The sequence below is a fragment of the Triturus cristatus genome, chromosome 9 (genome assembly GCF_964204655.1).
Source record: "Triturus cristatus chromosome 9, aTriCri1.1, whole genome shotgun sequence".
NCBI classification, from domain to species: Eukaryota; Metazoa; Chordata; class Amphibia; order Caudata; family Salamandridae; genus Triturus; species Triturus cristatus.
Window position 1 is genome coordinate 367,010,581 of NC_140592.1, and position 12,084 is coordinate 367,022,664.

At 43.5% G+C, this 12,084-nt stretch overlaps 1 protein-coding gene across 4 annotated transcripts in view; it reads left to right on the forward strand.

Annotated features, from left to right (window-relative positions):
- The first annotated feature begins 905 nt into the window (after window positions 1–905).
- The window catches only part of LOC146797955 (uncharacterized), a 68,054-nt gene continuing 56,875 nt past the window's right edge, over window positions 906–12,084 (forward strand). For 3 of the 4 annotated variants that reach the window (XR_014969083.1, XR_014969082.1, XM_085627812.1), the window contains exons 1-2: window positions 906–1,176; window positions 8,773–8,889. Coding sequence is in view for 2 of the 4 variants with exons in the window: in XM_085627812.1 (XP_085483938.1) it covers window positions 982–1,176; window positions 8,773–8,889 (312 nt within the window). In the remaining 2 variants the exon portion in view is untranslated. The remainder of the gene's footprint in view (window positions 1,177–8,772; window positions 8,890–12,084) is intronic. The other variant, XM_085627813.1, reaches the window with a different exon arrangement.

Below are 12,084 nucleotides of genomic sequence, written 5' to 3' on the forward strand. Positions count from 1 at the left end.
TGACTTACTGAGAGACTGATTGACTGACTGACTGAGAGACTGACTGACTGAGACTGAATGACATTGAGAGACTGACTGACTAAGAAAGAGAATGGATGAGAGAGAGACTGACTGAGAGAGAGAGCAACTGACTGAGAAAGGGAGAGACTGACAGAGAGAGAGACTGACTCAGAGAGAGTGACTGAGAGAGCAAGAGAGAGAGAGACTGACTGACAGAGAGAGACTGACTGAGAGACTGACTGAATGAGAGAGACTCACTGAGACACTGACTGACTGAGAGAGACTGACTGACTGAGACTGACTGACAGAGAGAGAGACTGACTGACAGAGAGAGAGACTGGCTGACAAAGAGAAAGAGACTGACTGACTGAGAGAGACTGACTGACTGCGAGAGACTGAATGACAGAGAGAGAGAGAGAGAGAGACTGACTGACAGAGAGAGAGAGACTGACTGACAGAGAGAGAAAGAGACTGTGATGGAATTGGAGTCAAAGTATGTATGAAGCTATGTAATGCCTATTAAGATTGCTTTTGTCTGCTGATACAAATGTATTATCAAAATGTGCTCTTTGTAGTTACATCTCCTCTAAAATACAGCATTGTCTATTTTGAAACGGGTTTGATTTTTTTAACTTTAGCCCCACCCCTCCCACTGACTCCGCCCCCCACTCCTACCGGTGCGGCCCTCGGCCACAAACCACACTGTAATTTTGGACCAGAAAGTTTGTGAGTACCCATGGTCTAAAGGAATCAGTTTACCTCCCCCTTCCCCCCCCCCCCCCTCCCCGATACCTCAGACCAAGGCACTCGACCCTTGCAGTGGTGCTTCATAAAATTAGAATTTCTGGAGTAATGCTAGTTAGTTTCTTATGCTAGTTAGTTTCTTTCAATGTCGCAAACAATTTTTCTACCCACCACCCCTTCGCCGATGCTGCACCGTGAAACTGCCTCACTCATGAGCAGGCCCGGGCCCTCCCAGTGATGCAGCTGCTTCATTCAAGCCCTCCACCTCACCTATTTGCCGGAAGCCCCGGAAGTAGCCTGGAATTAAAGTTGGCGGTTGCTGCGCGCGGAGGAGGTGAGATAGAAAGCTGCAGGGCGCGGATTACTGCGGTTCCTGACAGTGTCTGGCCCCAGCAGGATGGGGAAGCAGCCTGGCGGGGCACACGCAATAAGGTAGAGAAGTTGTATTTCTTAATGAGTAAGCAAATAGCCAAGCTGTGAATCTATCTCCATTTGTCAAGCGCCCCCCCTCCCCGCTGTGTACCTGTTCCAAATGCAGGGTCAGATTAAATTTAGACTGCAGTTAGTCATGGTTAACTCAATAACTTGTGAGGGAGAATAGCAGACTACAAAAGGCATTCTTGAGCTCTTCCCTAAATTCTCCGCTCGCCAGCAAGTGAATAAGTTACCATTTTAACATTTTTCACGAGGATTTGAACTTTCTTGAAAATATTCGGAAGTGAAAGCACCCCGGGATAATGTTCGGTGCTCAGTTTGTAAAAGAATAAGTCCAGGGCTGGGGACCAAAGGTTTGTTTGGAAGCACCCGGCCAGCCAGTGCTTTAAATGGAAAAAAATAAGTGCAGGTACTCATCAAACGGAGTTAGGGGTGTGGCTAGTGGGCGGGGCTAGGGGTGGGGATAGGGTGGGATATGATACAATGGCACTTCTTCCATCTGATGTGTATTCATTTTGTACTTGCATTATCCTTGTTAGTAATCTCAAATTCCCCATATGTGCAGATTCCCTCTGCACATGTAACATAACACATGCTTAGTAATTAATAGCCATTTTGCTGTTATGACCCACTAAAATATGTATGCAGCCCATTGCACTTAAAATGATCTCGACATATTCTGTGTGGTCTTTGGCCAGAAATGTTTTCATGCTGCTCAACACTGTGATTTTTAAACCTTCCTTGTCTCATCATGAGTCGTTGTTGTGATTTAGGGCAGCATGTGATGTTGGGCCACTAATGTACTATCTTGTGCAAGTGATGTGGGGTCCTGGTTCAGCCCTATCAGACCTTGCTTCTGGAATTTCAGATCTTTGCTCTGTACCTTGTTTCTCACAGAGAACACAGACCACGAAAAGATCAGGCTGAGCTCACAAAGAACAGCACTTAGTTCATAATGGCATGCATGCAAAAACTTGTGAAACAGAGGGTAAACTTTTAGCTTTAAATTATATTTTAACTTTCTCATCCTTTTTCCTTCATTCTCAAGAAAGCTAACAGAAAATAACATTGAAATGTATCTCTCTAATAACCCTTAGGTATTTCCAATATGTTGACATGTATACATTGGGGGTCTGTAACGTAAGTGGCCATGGTCCTTCCACCTATCTTTACTACATGAAAGGAAATTGCAGGGGGAAACTCTGGCACAGCAGCTTCAACATGCACACTCCTAGACTACTGCGTCACCATTTTTTCTTTCAAACCAGGTAACACCAGACCGTATTTGTACAGTCCTGGGCATCGTCCCTCCTTTAGCACCATAGTTTTCAAGAGATCTCATTTAAAGGGCTCATCCTTATTTCCTCTTATATGCAATGAGATCTCAGCACTGCGGGGTACTGGGTGTTGGTAGTTTAGTATGTTAATTTGGGCACTGTCATACTGGGTCTGCAGCGGGTGTGCGGAGCAGAGTAGAGGCAGTGATAGGTGGGACTTGTGTTAGCTTTTAAGCGCTATTGAAACAAATCAACGATAAACATTTTTAGCGGCTGGAAGGGGGATGTCAAACATCTCAACTATCCCTCTTTATGAGTCATGAATCCACCGGCCCAGGCGTGGCACAGCCAAGCATGAAGGCAGATATGTAATTGTGTCTCCCTCACATCTGGTCTTCTTACATCGTCTTTAGTTGGTGTCAGAAGGTGAGTAGATAAATATTCTAGGGTAGATTCTTTGTAACACTATGCACATCTCATTATTTTAGCTCAGATGACATTACATTCTTTGAACAGTATTACAATTCATGCATTACTGCCACCACACTTTAGAATACTTAGCATCTGCCACCCTCTGCTTGAAGCCACCGACCATCTAGGAGCTCCTAGGCCCCTCATTCAACCTATCCTACGTAACACATGGAAGTATGTTTGAGGCCTCAAATAATCAAGACTGACTGGCTTGTGGTTTCTTCTGGCACAGAAGTAATCTCAGCTCACAACCCACATTTCCTTATCAGATTCGTGACTTAACAGGGGTGTGTTGCCTACAGTGAAAGGACAGCCTAAAATAACTCACTATGGATTCTGCAAGTCTCTCTGCTTGCTGGACATGTCTTGGAATTCTACCCTATTCATCCATTCCCCATCTTAAAGATTGGTACAATTATAATATATAGCAGAGGATCCTTGTATTACAACCTACTGAACCCTTTTAATGCATTTTATGCAGCCATGCCAGATTCTATTAATTGCCGTCCCCTCTCCACCATCCCGCACACACGCCCCTAGTCCTCTCTCATCTTAACACGGGACGATAGAAAACAATAAATGCAGCAAAAGAGCATCACAGATCTGTCCTTCAGATCCTGCAGGAAAATGAAGCCCAGCTAACCCCCTTTTCATTTTAAGGTTTGGCCAGAGACCGCTTTAGCTGTCTCATCAGCCTTATGAAATTAATTTCCATAAATAAAAAATACACATGTAGAGGGGAATTTTACTCAACAGTCTTCATCCTTGGGTCTGTTCAGCTATCATCCACATTCTGCTTCCACTCACCACAACAAATAGCATGGGGTAAAAGCGGCAGCCCATGAAGGCAACTAAACACCTTGCACTATGAGTGACGACATTTTTCCTAATCACATGGGCAAATTTGCCTTAAAAAGTGCACCTCACTGCCAGGCTGGTGGGCCAGTACTTTACTTTGGCAGTTTTTATCCATTTTTTAGTCACTGTGTTTGTTTAAAATAGGTCTCCAGGTTACAGTAATTAAGGGCCAACGTAGCTTTAACTTGCACCAATAAGAACCATACTTCCATGAGATGTGTATTAAAACTAAAAAGGGGTTCTAAACAAGTTGAGGAGAGGATGTTCCCGAGCAACTAGAGAAATTGACCTTGAAGCTGGAGAACCGGGTTCGAGTCTCGCAGGGATGCTCAATATCCTATGATTCTGGGCAAATCAATTAATCTCCCTGTGCCTCACAAAAAATTAATGTGTCCATCTGTAACGCAACTGGTGCTCATGTAAAGTGCTCTAATACCGTGGAGTCTAGTTTCTGCTGTATAAAACTCCCCCCAACCAAAAAACAATTCTAAGTCACATGCCTGATAGGGCGCACTGATACTGTTAAATTATATTCAATGGTAAATTCTTTTTTATTAAAAATAATTTTTGGATGCTTAAGCTTACCAGATGTAGGAGGCATGTTTTCTTTTTTTGTGGCATATTAGTGCAATCATCTTTTTTTTGAATTAACAATTGCACCAGCTTTACCAAGGCCACACCTGATGGCTTTGCCACTACTTGTTTGTCTAGTGCATCTTCTTGATGCCACACTGTTATTGTCAGGAAAGTGGAAGTATGCAATTAATTTTCACATAAATTATGGATCTGCCACATTTGTTACACCCTCTGCTGCATAATCTTCAGCTTTTAACAAAAAAAAATTGTTTCTACCTCAAACAATTCAAAAGTTAGTAAAATCCTACCGACACATGCTGCTGCGCAGTGGAAGGCCATTTCCAAAGGTTGACTTCTCACCTTCCTGTTGCTAATTGCAATGTTTAAACTGAAGTGCAACCTATTGCCAGACAGTGTTAACAAGTATACAAATTACAAATAATTAAGTAATACAATCAAGAACTATTCTGCATTACGCAGCATAAGTTGCTTTTTCTTGCGGCATAATTGAATCAACCCTGACGCATATTTACAGTGGCTCTGGTTATTATTATTTATTTTCATTGGGCTTTGCACTCAAATTCTCGTGTGCAGACACACTCACACAGGCCCGAGCATACAAGCACGTACCAAGCAGTCTGCACACTTTCTTTGAAACACCTTCTTAGACTTTCCAGATTCTATATCTTCCTCTTTCGCTTACACCTAAAGGCACACACAAGCCGTGACCACTCATAATCAGTCGAACACTAACACAAAAGTGTTCGACAGGATAAAGGACACTTTTAACTCCTTACCTCCGTGGCTTCCTTAATTGCCACTCTCAGTGGGTCGCCTGGATTCCAGGGTGTGCACAAATGCACACCATAGTGTAACTGTGATTGACAGAGCAGTGTCTGAATGTAACGGACACTGCTCTGTCAAGCTCAGCGTGAACGTGAAATTCTCAACACCTACATGTAAAAGACATAATGAAACTGAGCTGCTGTTGAACGGTTCCAGTTCCGCAGGGGCTCAGCACAGGGCTACACGGGCAGCGGCGGTGCGTCCATTGAGGCGCAGGGGCGGAGCCCCACTTAACGCACCGCACGCGGTGTGCTTGCAGCAAATCCAGCAATGAATATTTATTATTCAACTCTTACTGTGTAGCGGCCGCCGGCCGGGAGTCGGGACATGAACGGGGTGGGGCCGGGGGGCGAGCACTAGAAGGTTGAGTGACAGTCTGTTCAGTTGCAACTTGTTTCAGTTTCACCCTGCACTGACAGCGGCTCGCAATTTATTTGCGCATGCTCGAGTTTGGCTCTCGACAAACCACGAGCATGCGCATTCGCCGCACTGTCTGCCAGCCAGCTAGGCACTTCTATGTACTGAGAGGGAGGGGGCAGAGAGGCCGAGGGTTGCCTCATGCAGCAACCCCGTCTCTCGGTATGGGCGAGCCCTATCCGTGCTCTTTAGCCAATCCAGGGCAGGCGCTGCTAATGCAGCGTCTCTGGATTGGCTGAGAGCCTGAGACAGTCTCAGACCCCGCGCGGCAGCCTACGAAGAAACTGTATTGGGTGCCGCGCAACAATGGCCAATCACTGTGGCTTAACTGTGAACACAGTGACAGTGATTGGCCATGAGGTGCGCAGCGCACTCTCTGCAGTCCTTCGCGTCATCACGCACGGTGCCACTGTCTGCATACACACCTCGTGGCGGCGGTCTGCATACAGTGTGTGTCGGCTCTCCCGGACCCGTCGTGTGACTCGTGTCGTCTCTAGGAAGCGTGCAACACTGATCGAGGGCTCAGCGAGGTCAGATTAAGAGTTCCAGAATTTGCCTGTCTTGATAATATATGCCCCGTAGTGCGCCCCAGATTTTGTAGCCGGCTGCCGTCATGCTGCTGTGTTGTATCTTGGTTCACGTGCTTACTTTAATCCGAGACGCCCCCATAGCCCGCACCCGTCTAGCTCGACCTCGGCCCTACACACGTCACTCTGACCTCCACTATTGGCCGACGTGACTGCCACTTCAAATCAGTGTTAAATTATTATCGTTCTAACGACACTCGGAATGAGAATACATGCGCGCAAGTCTGTGACGCTAGTGCATTCCACATTCCAACCATCAACCCTATAATAAAGCAGTGCAAGGGCCGATTCAGCTTTCCAGAGATTCCAATCAGCATGCGCATTAGAACTAAGACCTGGTAGTAACAATACCCCCGGAATCGGTAATGCCTGGTGCGGAATTAACTTCCGGGAATACAGGCCTCCTTGTCATAGGCCCTGTCCCATGTGATGTATTTTATATAAATGATACATCAAATCAGGAAGCCTAAGGCGCATTGGCCATAGACGCGTTTGTTGTGAAGATTCATTAAATATTATGAAATGTTACATTTGAAATCAGGAGTCATGAGCATCATGCGTTTACGAACTGTCTCGTGCCTATGCATGATCTTGTGCAAAAGCTTTTTTTTTTTTTTTACAGTTTTATATAGCGCACATTCAACCCAAAGGTATTTGGAGACTTTACATGAGCACCAGTTACATTTACAAAAGGGTATATTCATTTTTCAGACACAGGAGATTAAGTGATTGCCTAGAATCACAAGATGTTGAACCAACACCGAGACTCAAACCTTTTTTCCCAGTTGCAACCCTGCTGTGCCGGCCGATATACCTTGTTCTCTTTAGGTATATAACCAGCGGTCGAAGAGGGTGGGATCGGAGGGGCACGCTATGCACCATACTTAGTAAGTTGACAGAAAACAGTTCCCCTACTTTATATTAAATGCAACCGTCCTGGGACGGTTGATTCAGACATTTGAGATGCCTGATTTGAAGTGGAGGGGAGAGAGGCACATGTGCTGTGAATCCCAGGGACGGAACAAGGAACAGACCTTCTTGTCAGGGTGTCTGCTCCCTGAAACAAATGTAAATGCTTTCTTTTGGTTAATCTGCTCATGTAAAGGCTCCTTGGAAGCCCGTATTGGTTTTATTGATGAAGTCACTTAAAGAGTATTCTTTTTCGGCGATATTGAAGGTGATCAGATGAGCTGTAGACTGCTTCTTTTAATAGACAGTTATAAAACTGTTTGCATTAGGTACAGTATACACATTACTTAGATATTTTGGAAGCTCGTTTTTTAAAATCTAAAACTACATATTTGTGTGCACTTTGTGGCAGCCTATTTTATACTGTCAATAATGCAAATTTAAAATAATGAGGTACGTATTCAAAGTGCAGTGGCGTAATGAAACTAGAGGTGGGTCCCCCTGCAAAGTACATGGCGGAGGCCCCCACACTTCGCACCCTGTCAGGATGTCTCAGACCACAATTCTGCGGGTGCTATTGTTATGCCAATGTCAGGGTGCTTTTTTCACAGGCCGGGACCACGTAACATTAAAAAAAACACTTTTGCCCACACCAGAATTCAATCCTGTGCCTCTCTGGTTAAACACACAGATATGTGCAGGTATTGCATTAACCAGTAAAGGTTTCACGACGTAAAACAGTGCACCTCTCGCAGATCAGTTTAACTTGCAAAAGGTGTACGTTATTTTACACCAGTTACTTGAAGGTTTCTTTGCATCGCCCTTGGTATAAAAACATGACCCAAGTGTGCTCTTATATTAAACTTTATAGCAGAACAAATCTCTATCACCTCTCCGCCTTGCATTTCCTTTTGCTACCTCAGTATCAGTGACTCGCCTCAGTTATTATTATTTTTTGAAGTTAAAAGGGTTTTATTAGAGAAAATATCTAAAAATCAAACAGTACAGAATAAATGCCACGAAGGTCCAAATGCAAAGTTAAACAGAATAGTAAAAAATCTGAAATCATTCTAAACCTAAATGAAGTGTTTTCCTTATTTAGATTAAGAAGGTATCCTAAAATTGACCCAAGTTTTTCCACTTCAGCCAACCCAGTTCTGCGGATTGCAGTTAACACAGAGATGTCGTCCGTGTATGCTATAACTTTTGTTTCACAGCTGTTAACTCTCGCTAGCTTAATGATCTGGCTCCTTGGTAGTTGATTCACCAGTGGGTCAATATGGAGGGCAAACAAGATGGGGGAGCTGAAGTTGTGTCTTTTAGATTTAGAGGGAGTTTGTCCTATCCGTTGGAACTCAGAAAGCTTCTGCAGTTTTCGCCATTAACATTCCTGTTGATTTCAAGAACTGTGTGGGTTGAAAAACATTTTTTAAGGAATAATGCTCATGTTTTTGTAGCTGCTGTTTCAAATATAGATGCACGTCCACCACGTTAAAGCCACTTGGCTTTTCTTTTTTAGTCTGTTCAGTTCTCTGCTCTAAATCTCACATCAACGTACTCTGTAACTCAAAGAAAGAAATTGTCAAGTACCAGGAAGAAGCTTAACACATCCATCACATATTTTAATAAATTGTTTCTATTTTTATTTTCAGCACCTTCTAAAGCTTCACAACCATTACCAAATTTTTGGTCATATTTCCGGCAAAGAACAAGACCTCCTTTGCTGCTCTTTCACCCCGGCTACGACCCAGCAAACACCAGAGTTAAAGGTAAGGAAACTGATGCTATTTGTTTTTTTAGATTGGAGTTAGGGCTATGTGTGTGGTCACTGTACATGGTGGTTGGGTTAGGCACACATTCTGAACACATGTGATTTGGGCAATAACGGTTGTTAACAGCACTATCTATCCCTTGCCTTGTTCAAGGCCCTCAAGCAGTGTCTGTTTCAGTGCCTTCAGCAACCACTATGGCACACAGAGGCAGCAGGCAGTAAGGCTGTATTTTTAGCAGTCATGTTGTGCAAAGGGGAGCTGTTGGAGATTTATTGCGATACTGCACAAGATATATGTATTTATACTGAAATTTGATATTATTGCACCGCACCTTATATGTTGTACTTTGATTATTGGCAGGTTTCTTTAATATATATTGGTAAGGCCAGCATCGGCATCATGAATACAGTACAAGAGCTGATTACAAGGTCGTTCCAGGCACGGCCACTTGAAGAGAAAATACATTTAAAGCAATTGGGACCTCATCGGCCTGACCTAAAACTACAGCAAACTTCCCAGGACAGAGGAAAAATGTCCACACGTACATTCTCACACGCCTGGTACACAAAAGCTGATTGGCTTACAGGGTGCCCTTTAAGAAATTCTCTGTTCTGCTTCCCCTGCTTGCTGTTTAGTGGTGAGTTTTCTTGGACAAATCAAGGAGTAACAGACTTGAAGCATTTGTCTGAAAAAATAAAGAAGCATTCACGCACAAGAAAGCATATGGAAAACCTGACTAGACTGGGAATGTTGGGGGAAGATGCTCCGATTGAGCAGCAGATAAGTGATGCATACCGCAAAGCAATACAGAAACACAATGAAGCAGTTGATAGGAACAGACAGATTCTATCCAAAATAATTGATTGCATTAGTTTCTGTGGTACTTTTGAACTGGCATTGCGAGGCCATGATGAATCGGAAGGTTCCCCAAATCCTGGAATATTCAAAGGCCTTGTGGATTTAATAGCAAGCATAGACAAGGATATGGAAGCACATTTAGCAAGTGCTACAGTCTTTAAGGGCACCTCTAAAACAATACAAAATGAACTTCTTGAGTGTATGCTCGAAATTATGAGAAGCCATATTGTGCAAGAATTGCAAAACACAGACTTTGTGGCTATTCAGGCTGATGACACCACTGATGTGGCCACTAAAACACAGTCCGTATTAGTGTTTCGATACATTGACAATGACAGACAAGTTGTGGAGAGGTTCTATGGTTTCACACATTTAAGAGACTCTAGTGCAGAAACCATTACTGCAGCTATACTGCGTCAACTGAGCTTAATTTTTCCAGAGCTGCCTCAAAAAAAAAAAACTTATTGCGCAAAGCTATGATGGTGCGTCCGTAATGAGTGGAAGCCTTAGTGGAGTTCAGAAGAGAATTCGAGATGTGTACCCTAATGCTCATTATGTGCACTGTTACGCTCACCAACTTAATCTTATTATGCAACAGGCAGTATCAAAGATCACCGAGACACGAATTTTCTTTCAGGATATAGGTGGCATGGCAGCATTCTTCTCGTGTTCCCCCAAAAGAACAGAAGCACTTCATGACATTGTAGACAAAAGCGTTCCAAGGGGATCCTCAACTCGTTGGAACTTTAACATCCGTACAGTCAACCTAATCTATGAACATAGAGAGGACCTTCAGAAATGTTTTGAAGCCATAGAAGCCAATGATGAGTTTGATTACAAAAGTCAGATTGAAGCCCGTGGCTTTGCTAGAACACTACAAGACAGAGAGTTTCAGTTCTTACTGTTTTTATTTCATGATATAATGGTAGCTGTCGACCTGTTATACAATCAGTTACAAGCATGAGAGATAGATACTGTCAAAGTGCAAGTATATACTACTATGTTTGTACAAAGCATAAGCAAAGTGAGAGATGGAGTTGACAATTTAGACAGCAAACTGCCAGAGCAATCTACTTTCTCAAACCGCAGGAAAAACATCACCACTATGGTCGGAATTGCAAAGGAGATCTGTGACATTGTAATTGTGCAGGCAAAGAGCGTTTTACTTTCACAAAACATTTGGTGAGTGCCACATTATTGCAAAGTCAACAGTTTGCCAACTATGATGAATCCTTCCCGGAGCGTGCTCTGAATGAGGCTGTGGGAGCTTATCCTATGCTCAATAAAGAAGAGCTGAGAACTGAGTTGACTGTACTGTACGCAATGCCTGTGTACTGGAAGGCCACAAGTGCCTTGTCTTTGCTGGCTTTAATACATAAACTTAATATGGAAAAGTCACTTGGAGAGACAGTGGCTTTACTTAAAATTGTCATAACCACTCCTATGACAACAGTCGAGTCAGAACGATGTTTTTCAGCCTTAAAGAGGATTAAGACATTCCTGAGAAACACCATGCTTGAGGAAAGACTCAATGCTTTGGCAATGCTCTCTGTAGAGAGCAAGCTAGTTCAGAAAATCCCGGACTTTAACATTAAAGTTATTGAAAAGTTTGCTGCTCTTAAAGAGAGACGTGCTGATTTCATTTACAAAAAGTAAAAAATGTTGAATGCTGCTACTTTGTAACCAGTTTAGTTTGTTAAATAAAAAACATCTGTGAGTGAGGTACTCAGAAATGCATTGTATCTCGAAGTCTGTTATGAAGCTCTGTGGTTATACTGAATAAGCAGCTACCTATGTTATATGACATCTCTTTATTAATGTTATAACTGCACTTTCACAATTGCTTTATTAACCTTCCTGCTTTCTCAAATTTGCTTGAAAATGCACCATTTCTCTTCTCTTTTTTAAAAATATTCTCGGGGGGAGAACCCCCCCGAACCCTCCTTATAGGGGATCGGCCTCGCTCGCTACGCTCGCTCGCAACGGTGAAGTATACCAATCATTTTACGCCTCACCACTTTCAAATGTCACCAGCCGCCCCTGTACACGGGCAGTTTGGCAGTCAGAGTATCATAGAGGCAGGCGCCACCCTGGCTATGCAGAATTAGCGAAGAACAACATATCAGACAATAGTACCAGTACTCTCCTTGGCGGGGCGAGAAGTGCCGGTACTTGAAGGGATGAAAAAAAGAAGTGCCGGTACTCAGTACCGGTGAGTACCGGCCCATTTAAAGCACTGCGGCCAGCACTATCAAAGTTCGAGGTGCCAAATACCGAAACTTCATAGTCTTGATTCCACCTCATCTCTTTTTAATCCATCACCAGACACTTCCT